The 12,247-nt window shown below is 36.7% G+C and overlaps 1 protein-coding gene across 1 annotated transcript; it reads right to left on the reverse strand.

Annotated features, from left to right (window-relative positions):
• Positions 1–1,954: 1,954 nt before the first annotated feature.
• Positions 1,955–2,509, reverse strand: LOC122034965 (WAT1-related protein At2g40900-like). The gene is made up of 2 exons (XM_042594319.1): positions 2,338–2,509; positions 1,955–2,251 (listed from the first exon to the last, which is right to left on the reverse strand). The coding sequence occupies exons 1-2, from the start codon at positions 2,484–2,486 to the stop codon at positions 2,092–2,094; spliced, it is 309 nt and encodes a 102-aa protein (XP_042450253.1). The 5' UTR covers positions 2,487–2,509; the 3' UTR covers positions 1,955–2,091.
• Between the last annotated feature and the right edge of the window lie 9,738 nt (positions 2,510–12,247).

Below are 12,247 nucleotides of genomic sequence, written 5' to 3' on the forward strand. Positions count from 1 at the left end.
TATCTTAGTCCAAGAGCTATCACTCAACCTTATCGTCATGTCGGACTAAGTCCACCTGCAGGGTTTAACATGAAAATCCTTATGAGCTCCTCTTGGGGACATTATCAACCTAGATTACTTGGACACAGTTTCCCTCTTATAATCAAAAACGCACACTATAAGTAATATCATTCCCCAACTTATCGGGCATATTGATTTATCAAACTAAATCTCACCCATTAATAAATTAAAGAAAAAAATATTAAATAGATGTGTTTGTCATTATATTAGGATTAAGAGCACACACTTCCATAATAACCGAGGTCTTGTTCTTTTATTTAGTCAGTATAAAAAGAAACTACCTCAATGGTCCTACTCAATACACTCTAAGTGTACTAGTGTAATTATATAGTCAAGATAAACTAATACCTAATTACACTACGACTATTCTGATGGTTTGTTCCTTTCCATCTCGGTCGTGAGCTACTGTTTATAATTTATAAGGAACTGATAACATGATCTTCTATGTGTGACACCACTCACCGTGTTATCTACAATATAAATTAATTGAACAACTACACTTAGCATATAAATGTAGATATTTTGACCGATGTGATTCTTTATTTCTAAATAAATGTTTATACAAAAAGCTAGGCTTTTAGTATACATTCCAACAATCTCCCACTTATACTAAAAGACTATGCTGCCATATATCTTGCCATACATCTGATTTCCAACCCTTCAACATATCCATCAAAAGCTCTTGCCTTAAGAACCTTAGTAAAAAGATCTCTCAGGTTATCATCTGATGCAATCTAAGTGGCAACAACTTCTCCTCGTTATACGATGTCTCGTATTGGGTGGTACTTGCGCTCTATTGTGTTTACTTGCCTTATGGGCTTGTGGTTCCTTCGAATTTTTTACTGCACCGAATAATTTTGGGCCAACCAAAAATCACATCTAAGTTCATCATGAAGTTACTGAGCCATTCAGCTTTTATGACTGCCTCAGAGATTGTCATATACTTAGCTTCCATAGTGGAGTCTGAAAAAGCATCTATGCTTAACACTCCTCCATTGTTATAGCTTCACCTCCTAAAGTAAACACAAAAAGCCGAGGTTGACTTACTATTGTCCCTTTCTGATTGGAAGTCTGAATCCGTGTAACCCACAGGGAGCAAATCATCTGTCTTATAAACTAGCATATAATCTCTAGTCCCTCTAAGGTACTTTAATATATGTTTTACGACAGTCCAGCGTCCCGGTCTTGGATTACTTTGATATCTGTTAACCATGTCCACGGCAAAGCAGATATCCTATCTCATGCATAGCATACATTAGGCTTCCGATAGCTGAAGCATAAGGAACTGCCTTCATGTCTTGTAATACCCACTAAGCTTGTAAGATAAATATATGAATGTGGGATTTTTCCTTAGAAAAATAATAGGAAGTGAGTTGAAGCAAAAAGAAATAAAATGAAATAAAAATAAGAGGAGGTCAAGGATTGAACCATAAACCTCTTATATTATATTTCATCACTACAACAAAATCGCTCATAGACATCGGTTTTCCACCGGTGTCTATTTGATTTTCGACCGATGTCTATGAAGCCGATGTTAAAAGTCTGCCATTTTAGACATCGGGTTAAAACCGGTGTAGTATCACTTAACGACACCGGTCTTCGAATCGGTTATTAACCGGTGTAGTATCACTTAACGACACCGTTTCATCAACGGTGTAAAACCGATGTAATATTACTTTATAACACCGGTTTTACATCGGTGGAAAACCGATGTAATATGTATATATTTTAACAGCACAGATTTGATTTTAAAACCGACAATAACAAAAAAAAAACACAAATATTCACAAATTGTACAAATATTCTTCATTCAATAATATCCATAAAATACACAAATATTCACAAATTATATAAATAATCTTCTTACAACAATATCCATAAAATACCCAAACATTCTTTTTACATCAAAAGCGATACATGTGACAACACAAGGGACACCATTGACGCAATACCTGAAGAACAAGTGATACACTGCATGCAAAATAGCCGAATAGCATAAGAGCAGAGCCTTTAAGCCAGGCATCGCCTTTCTCAGGACTTTCGAAATGAAGTTGGATCATAGGTGAAGTAACAAAGGCCCCCAACAAAATGACCTTTCCAAAATGTGAAGATCAGGGAACCAGTGATGCAGAAGATGGCCCCTGCAAGCTTGGCCCTCCCTCTTACAGTCTTCAAGTTGAGCTTTTCCATCCTGAGCAAAAAAAGACCAAATATAGAATGATATTTGAATGAACTAAATTCACTGTAAAATTACTTGGAATTAATATCTGAATCAACCTCAGTACAATTGCCAATAAGAAAGTAAAAGCAGGAATGACATTGCCCAAGGCACTGGCAACAGTTGGAGAAATGAGATGGAGTCCAACGTAGTATACATTTTGCTGAATTGTTATACCCAACATAGCAAGAATGAATATTTTTAGCATGACACCAAATGAGAAGTTGGGTCTTCGATTCCTACAACCATGAGATGAGTTTAAAAACATTCAATTTGTAGTCATATATCTTATTCTCAACAATTCTAATGAGACATGCTCCTTGAACCTTTCGAGCACATAAGCAAGAGGAGCCAAGATGAGCATGGCAATAAGGTGCCTGTACACTACGAAGACAAGTGCACTTAGTCCTTGTCCTAATGCAAGCTTGCCGAGGATGCTGGATCCAGCATACGCGAACTGGGACATCATATGCTATATTTATCAACAGCTCAAAGAACAGATGTAAAGATAAAATTGACCTGTTTGATGCAATATGTGACGGCAAGAACAGCCCAGGACATCATACCAAATCGGCAGTTTGTAAAAACCTTGATGTCAAAGTTTTTGCCGATACGAGGATACAGTTCCATGCCCTGAACAAGAAAAAAAAAATTGTCCACAAACTGTATAAATTGCAGCTACATTGATAGGAAAAATTAGGCTGAAAAGCATTGCCAAGTAATTCATTTGTTCATTATAGAAGGATATTAATACATGAGATACAACTTGCATAATAACAACACATAGCTAGAAAAAACTAGCATGAAGAAAGGCACAAACCAAATGGTTGAGCAAAAGGAAATCCAACAATATCAACAAGAGGTAAGATCCTCATGTGGTTTTAATGGCAATTATTTAAAAGCAAAGAATAACCTATTCCACCTAAGGTTTCCTCTGCCAGGACCTCATATTAGTGAATATACTTCTCCGTGCAAGAAAATTGAACAAGCAGTGTGAGGCAAGTGTTTATTGTATAGCTAGAAATCAAACTTTACTGATAAAAAGAGGAGAATTTCAATTCTGTCACAAATAAGGTTATTCATTTGTATCAAACATAAATATTTAACTAATTTTTTTTAAGGAAATTGCATTTTCCAATGCAATTTGATCTCATGGTACTCCTTTTACGACTAAAACCCTCAATACCAAAACATGTTATAGCACAATTCCCCATGGAAATATCTAGAGCATTAACTACTAGTCTTGGGTAGTTCTGCTCCCTGGTGTTGGCTAATGATTGAGACTTAACTATTCAGCAAAACAAATCACAGAGTGATTTTCCTGTTTAAGTCTGTGATCAAGAGCATATATTACTTTCTATACTAAAAAAGAAAATGAATGAGGCTACATTGAATTTATGACATTTGACTTTAGCAAATAGACGTGCCTTTTTAATGTTTGTTGAGGATAAACATGCACAGTTAAGAAGCAAAAGAGAATCAATTGGTTAAAGAGACAACCAGAAGAAAGTAAGACTGCTACATATTCTACAAAGTACACTTACATACACAAATATAGTTTAATCTATATGCAGATTGGAGAAATCTCATGTAACCATTAGTACAGAGAATGGAAATGCAAGAATAGAGTGCACCCATGCAAACATAATTGTAATATGTAAAAATAGTGATACATCTGGGAACAAGTAACAGATAAAATCCTTCACTATCAAATATAGCTAATAAAAGTTTAAGCATTGGCACATAACCTGCCATGATTAGGTAACAGTGATTAAAAGTAAGTGCAGGCCGTCTTTGTTTGACTGAAGCTGCATCATCCTAAAGATGATGATGCATGAGCAAATGAAGGTCTTACTGAATGGTTTCAACACTCATCTAATTATCAGAAGAATAAAGTTGACCATATTATCATGTACCTGCTGCAATGGTTTCTCTCCCTGGCCAACTTTAGCACCAGAGGAGTGCACGTCAGGAGCACTAGCTAAACCCAATCTCGACTTATGGAGTAGAACTCTATTTTTCAAATTGTGTATCTATTTATGACCATATCAAAATGAAATATTAATAATTATACTGTCCCAAGTAAAAAAAGGTTATTAGAAAAAATATGAGAGGACGACCAGGATCACCGAAATGCAAAATCATCACATCATATATATACCACTTTCTGTATATAGGGACACTTGAAGAAATACTAAAAGAGTAAGCCATGTCATATAGAAGAAAATCTTAAGGGGATAACAAACAAGAATTTTGTAAAGCAATTCTTCAGGTACAAGAGGTTGTCATCTAACAATTCACAGAGGGATCAATCCAAAATTGGAAGTCCTGCATAATCCGCAAAATACTACTGATTCAATCCAACTACTATTAATTTTGGATCACAGATTAACATACCAAGAGTTGTTTGACATATGTTTGGCAAGCATCTTTTAGGAAAATGAAATAGAAGGACCAGATCTTAAACATAGGACAGAAGCTTGAAGTAGATGGCAATATAGAATGTCAGAGACACCACAGCACACGTATGCTGCCAGAACAAGAATATGCCGAAGCTTCTTTCACACCATAATTCCTCAAGCTAGAAATGGCTCCCAACAATATAGCACTTGGTGCAGTATAGTGCAACAAAAGCACAAAGCGGTACATCTGGTCTCCTTCAATCAAAAGATGCACTTTAGCAGCTAAAGTCATTTCTTTATCAGTGATCGCTTTTCGATTTCATATGCTTGCTTTCCTATTTCATATCCCTTCTCCACACTACTCAAAACTGCCATCTCAAATCTTCGACCCAATAGTCAATAGATATGTTCCACGATTCCGTACCATCTAGGAGAGCCAATTAAGTAGAACTGCGTGCACGACCAGTTTACCTATTTCGGCCTCACATCATCAGCCATGAAACAAAGAAGCCCACTACAAGCAAGAAACAAGGATCACCGAAATGAAACCAAGATAAATATGAGAGGGAAGAGAGTTCGACCTGATTCAAGGATGGATCTGATATCATCGGCGGAGGGGTTGGGGTTGCCGCCGAGGACGACCAGGAGATAAGCCGCCACAATTTTCATCTTCGCTTCGAGATTTGCAGACGACGATGCCGCTGTTGCAAGGTCTCGGACCTCTCGGTGATGAGTGCGTAGAATGAGGTGGGTCGGCTTAATTCCAATTTGTATCTTATCAAAACCCTAGGGTTGGGTCAGCGGAGGGAGGGCAGCGGAATGCAGGAGTAGGGGTGGGAGACGCAGCGGCGGCGGCTAGGGGAAAGTTGGTCTTGGCCTTGGAACCACGGAACGCGCGAGCGGCGGAGTCGTAGGCCAGAGCGGCAGCCTCGGCCGAGTCGAAGGTTCCGAGCCACACCCTGACCTTCTTCCAGGGGTCCCTGATCTCGGCCGCGAACCGCCCCCACGGCCGCTTCCGCACGTCGCGGAACCGCGTCTCCGCTACTGCCGCCGCCGGCTCCACCAGAACTCGGCCTTTCTTCATCTGGCCAACAAATCGACGGAATGAAAAGGAACAAAAGAAGGGGGAAGAGGGAGCGAGAAATGGGATCAAAGGAAGAGGAGAAACCCAAGGCGAGGAGATAAATTGGCTGGTTGCTTCATCCAAGGCGAGGAGAAACCCAAAAGAAAGGGCGCTAAGAAAGTCCGCCAGAATTTTGGTTCATAGACACCGGTTTTAAAAACCGCGGTTAAAATCGATGTCTATTAATGAAAAAAAGGCGCTCATAGACATCGGCTAAAAAAACCGATGTCTATTAGCGAAAATCTGCGCTCATAGACACCGGTTTTTGGAAAAACCGGTGTAAAATACTCAAAGACATCGGTTTTTGCTTAAAACTGTTGTTGTTCCACTGATGTCTATGAGCGATTTTGTTGTAGTGCATAGAATTAATTAGTAGAAACCAATTAGGATAGAGAGAAGATATTGATAGCAAAGGAGGGAAACTCATGATAAAGGTAAGAGTAAAAGCTAGCCAAAAGAAAATAAGAAAAGAGCAAGAGAAGGGCAACTTGCCTTCCTCCCTTTCTCTCCCTCTTCCTCTTTGATTTTTGCCGAAAACTTAAAGAGGAATTAAGGGGATTCATTCCCCCTTATTTTATCATGAATGGTGAGAATAAATAGAAAATAAAATAAATGTAAGAAAAATAGAAAATGGGTTAAGGGAGAAGGAAAGCAAAAATCAATTTTGCTACCTCTTCCCCCTTAACATAAAAGGGAGCAAGAAAAGAGAAAGTTATTTTTCTCTCATTTTCTCATCTTCCCTCTTCCTCACCGAGAACACCACAGTCCCCTCTCCTCCATCTTCGGCCCCAAAGCCAAGTTTTTCCCTAAGAAAGCCTAAGATACAAGGAGGACTTAGCAAAGGAATCAAGGGAAAGGAACTAGAAGAAGAGGCTTCTTCTTCTCCACCATACCTTAGATCCACAAGCGAAAAGGATGTAAGCTTCCCCTCACCTGTGGTACAAGGCTTTTATGTGATTTTCGGATTCTATAAGGATTAGAAAACCTAAGAAAGAATTTAAGAAAATTCGTCTAAAGAAAGGGTTTTCAAATCTAGGATGATTTAAACAAGTCCTTATTTCATGATATTCTTTCTATGCTATGTAGGAAGGATTTTCTTCATGTTTTTATACTTAAATGATGCTTGATCAGAGGAGTACCTAACCCTAGAATTTTGGCCAAAAATATGTTAAGGAGGTTAGGGAAAAATATTGTTTAACTAAACTAGTACAAAATTTCTCCCATGAACTACTAAGGGTTTTTATTGGTTTTCTTGCTTGAAAGTTACTTGAAACCAAAGAAATCCATTTATATGTTTCGGCCAAGAAAAGGGCTTAGGGTTAGGAAGACCTTTAAATTTAAATAACCATGTTTGTATGATAGAATATAGAGTTCTCTTAAAGAATTGCATGTTGTACATTGCTAGAAATTCATGAACTCTTATTTTAGATTTTCGGCCATGATAAGATGGATAGTTTAGAAAAACTTAAACAAAATTCTAATATGCTCAAGACCTCTGTGATATTATGATATGAAAGTTGTTTAATGCTCTTATGTTTAAATTGAGTATAGAAAATTAGTTACATGATATATGACATGTAAGATCACAAGGGTCCTAGCTTGTTTATGAACCAACTTTGTATATGATGTTCTTAGTAATTTTTGCCATGAAATTTACTTAGCTTTTCCATGCTTTATGCCACTTAAAACTTAGTTTAGAGATTGGTAGGTTTCGGCCATAAGGAGAAATAAAAGAAAAAGGGAAAGAAACCTAGGAAGCCTAAAACACAATTCACATGTATGTTTATTATGCTTGTCCTTACACATGCTATGAAACTTGTATAATTTATCATGCTTTTAGGCTAATTGAAGCAAGTTTATATTCTATGAGTTTCAGCCAAGTAGGGTTTAAAAGACCTAGAGGCCTTAGAAATGAAACCAAATGTGTTAAAAGTGCTTCTTATGAAAATATGATAAGGTGTTGATTGTGTCACATATTTGTATAATTTTTCCATGACCTAAATGGATCATTGTGTGTTTTAGCCATGAAGGAATAGATGCCCTAGAAACCCTAGAACAAGAATTAAATATGCTTATGTCACTCTACATGAAATATGATAAGTAGAAAACCAAAGTTCTCATACTATATGTTGTTTAGTGACCTAAATGAGGCTAGGGTAAGTTTCGGCCATACCTATTGTATGATGTCTTGTTATGAATTTATACATGATGTTAGTTCAAGTTCACATGCTTGTATGTTTGTTTTTAGCCCTAATGAACACTTGTTAAAAGTTTGACCAAGATATACGTTAAGGGCTTGAAGGACTTAAGAACTAGCTCAATATGCTTACTATGCTATTTGAAAAAAATGCTATAAATATGGTTTAAGGTTTCCATGCTTTCATGACATTTGGGACCTTGTTTATATACTGATAGGGTTCGGCCACATGAGTTTAAGGACTTGGAGAACTTAGAAACTAAGTTAATCATGCTTATGATGCTTCCTATGAAATTTCTGTGATGATGATTTAGGTTTCACATGCTTGGAGGTTGTGTTTACCTAAATTGAGACCTAAGGGGGTTCGGCCATGATAGGAACCCAAGGGTTTAGGAAGCTTAGAACCCAAGTTAACTATGTTACCATGTTTCTTATGATAGTATAATCACATGATACACCCTTATGCTTAACCATGTATGCTTGTGATTTATACCTTTTTATGATATGGTATGTGGATAGAGATATGCATATTTTAATGATATGTTATGTGCTTAGAAATATGCATGTTTTAATGATATGTTATGTGCTTAGAAATATGCATGCTTTAATGATATGCTATGTGCTTAGAATATGCATACTTTTATGATATGCTATGTGAGTAGAAATATGCATGCTTTAATGATATGCTATGTGCTTAGAATATGAATGTTTTTATGATATGTTATGTGGATAGAAATATGCATGCTTTAATGATATACTACATGTTTAAGTGATGCATACTTTCTATGATATGATGTATGCCTAAGTGATGCATACTTTCTTAAGACATGATGTATGCCTAAGTGATGCATACTTTTATGATATGATGTATGCCTAAGTGATGCATACTTTCTTAAGACATGATGTATGCCTAAGTGATGCATACTTTTTATGATATGATGTATGCCTAAGTGATGCATACTTTTATGACATAATGTATGCCTAAGTGATGCATACTTTTATGCTATGCTATGTGACTAAATTATGCATTTTTATACATGTTACTTTACTTTGTAAGGCTTGTACCAAGGGTGGACTCCTAATCAGTCTATAGGCCTTGCTTTGTGATCTAGGCTAAGCTTTGCTTTGTGATCTAGACTAATAAGGGATGGGCTCCTTAGTACACCCCTAAGCCTTGCTTTGTGATCTGGGCTAAGCCTTGCTTTGTGATCTAGGCTAATAAGGGATGGACTCTTCAAGTACGCCCCTAGGCCATGCTTTGTGATCTTGACCTAGTTCCTAGTATGATTCAAGACTTGCTACCTTGGATATACTTAGGACGCGCGCATCTATGTTATGTATGTATGGTACAAGCCGGGGCCCTAATTATGTTGATATTATGTTCAAGTATATATGTATGTAAGAAGAAAATGGTTTTAAAAGATCATGAGACATACACATGTTTTTCGGATACATGTTTTTAAAATCATGATGCATATGATCTATGATTATGTTGTGTTGAGGCTATGATTTAAGATATGCCATGGTATGATTATGTTATGTTTCATGCTATGTTTTAAGAGATGATATGCCATGATATGATTATGTTATGCTTCATGCTATGTTTTAAGAGATGATATGCCATGATATAATTATGTTATGTTTCATGCTATGTTTTAAGAGATGATATGCCATGATATGATTATGTTATGTTTCATGCTATGTTTTAAGAGATAATATGTCATGATATGATTATGTTATGTTTCATGCTATGCTTTAAGAGATGATATGCCATGACTAGTTACAATATTAGTTATGTTGCATGAGAAGCTTAAAGAGTATGATATGTTATGCCATGACTAGTTGAGATCATGTTAAGTTGAGACATTATTTGATTATGTGTTGATTGTTGGTTTTAGTGAGTAGGAAAGGAACTTACTGAGCCATGAGTGGTCATAGCTTACTTTCCTTGTGCCACAGATAAAGGAAAAAGAGATAAAGGAAAAAGTTGGATGAGTTAAAGGAGCAGCAGGAGGGGCAACGAAGATGTGTGTGGCGGTGGCTAGGCAACTAATTAAGAACCTGCTTTAAAACCTTTAAGAACTATGCTTTGGTTTTTGTGAAATGTAATACAATATGGGTGACTTGATGTTGAGTTTTTATTTATTTTGTTATCATGTTATGAAACCATGTTAGTGTAGTTCGGCTTTTAATTAAGTTAAGAAAAATAATTTTAAGTCTTCCGTTGTAATACGTACGTAGAGTATCGTAGCCCCGTCCCTTGTTGACAGCAGGGAGGGCGGGCATTACATGTCTTCTATCTCTTTTGATGTCTTCGGAGACATCTCTTTAGATAAAGTTTACTCTATGTCTAAAAGGTAGAAAACCTTTCTTGGAGTCTTGCTTGCTAAATTGTATGAAGCTCGGGATAAACACAACATTCTTTTCTTGTGATCCCTTGATCCCTAGAATATGTGGGCATTCTCCCAAGTCCTTCATATTGAATTGCTTAGACAACCATACCCTTACTTCTGACAACACTTTGATATTGTTTCCAATTATCAAAAATGTCATCTACTTATAGTACAAGAAATACCACCATGTTTCTATCACACTTCTTACAATTATAAGACTCATCCGGACACTGAATAAATCCATAGGTCTGGATTACTTCATTAAACCGGATGTTCCAAGACCTTGAAGCTTTGCTTCAGTACATAAATAGACCGATTAAGCTTACATACTAGATGCTTTTTTGCCCTTCGCAATGAACCCTTCTGGTTGCTTCATATGGATGCTTTCTTCAAAACATCCATTAAGGAAAGCTGTCTTGACATCCATTTGCCAAAACTCAAAATCCAAATGGCCAGCAATAGATAAAAGAATCCGGATAGACTTAAGCATGACTACCAGTGAAAAGTTTCCTTTTTCAACAAGCCTTGCTTTGAAAGTTTCAACCTTCCTGTCTGTCCTTCTTTTTCTATTGTGAACCTAATGGCTTTTACACCATTTGGTTATTCTACAAGCAACCAGACTTTATTAGAATACATATATTCTAATTCTGTATTCATTGCTCTTTGCCAAGATGCTGCATCTTTATCTTGGAGAGCTTCATCATATGTCCGGGGATCAGGTTCATGTTCACCAGGGATCAAGTCCAAAGACTCTCCAAAAACATGAATCTTTCAGGTTGCCTAACAACCATCCCACTACGATGAGACACTTTGTGCAATTGTGTATCATTTGTGATATGTGTTGCAGTTTCTTGTGATATTTCATCTTGTACAGTTGGTACTAGATTAGATGTGTCCTTTATTATTTATTTAAGAACAAATTTACTTATGGGCTTGTGGTTCATTACTTAGTCCTCTTCTAAAAATCAGGCATTGGTGCTAACTATGACCTTATGATTTTTAGGACTATAAACCTCCTTTCATTTCTCTAGGATAACCCACAAAAAAATGAACTCCTACCCATCTTATCAGTGTCTCCTTTCAACACATGTGTTGGACTACCCCGAATCCGAATATGCTTCAAATTAGGCATATGCCTATTCTGTAATTCTATGTGAGTAGAGAGTTCTGACTTAGAAGGTACTATATTCACTTCTGTTTCCAGAGTATATCCTCAAAATGAATTTGGTAATTTTTTGAATAACTCATCATCGATCTAATCATTTCCATAAGAGTTCTATACATTCTTTCTACTACACCATTCTGTTAGGGTGTACCAGGTGCAGTAAGTTGGGATTGAATCTCGACTTCTGATAAGTGACTCCTAAACTCTCCCAAGAGGTACTCGCCACTACGATCTCACCGTAATGTCTTGATACTTTTACCTTGACATTACTCCACATCAGCCTAGTACTCTTTGAACTTACCTAAGCACTTAGACTTGCGGCACATCAAGTAAATGTACCTGTATTTTGAATAGTTGTCTATAAAATAGATGAAATATTCAAAACCACCTCTTTCCTGGATAGTCATAGATCTACACAAATCAGAATGAACCAATTCCAACACATCTTTGGCTCTATACCCCTTAGACTTAAAAAGCTTCTTGGTTATTTTTCCTTCCAAGTAAGACTCGCAGGCTGGAAAGGTTTCCACCACCAATGAACCCAAAAGTTCATCAGCTATTATCCTTTGAATCTTACTCAAGTTAATATAACCTAGCCTTAGATGCCAAATATATGATTGGTTCATTTCCGAAGGTTGCTTTCTCTTATTAGAATTAGAAGGTATGTTATTAGTTTCCATTTGTTGCAT

This window comes from Zingiber officinale, chromosome 11B, assembly GCF_018446385.1.
Source record: "Zingiber officinale cultivar Zhangliang chromosome 11B, Zo_v1.1, whole genome shotgun sequence".
NCBI lineage: Eukaryota > Viridiplantae > Streptophyta > Magnoliopsida > Zingiberales > Zingiberaceae > Zingiber > Zingiber officinale.

Excerpts from the sequence above, each read along its gene's own strand:
- LOC122034965 (XM_042594319.1), bottom strand. The coding sequence starts at position 2,486 with ATGCTAAAAATATTCATTCTTGCTATGTTGGGTATAACAATTCAGCAA. Across the intron at positions 2,252-2,337 it reads TTATTGGCAATTGTACTGAG|GATGGAAAAGCTCAACTTGA; the intron begins GTTGATTCAGAT and ends TTTTTTGCTCAG.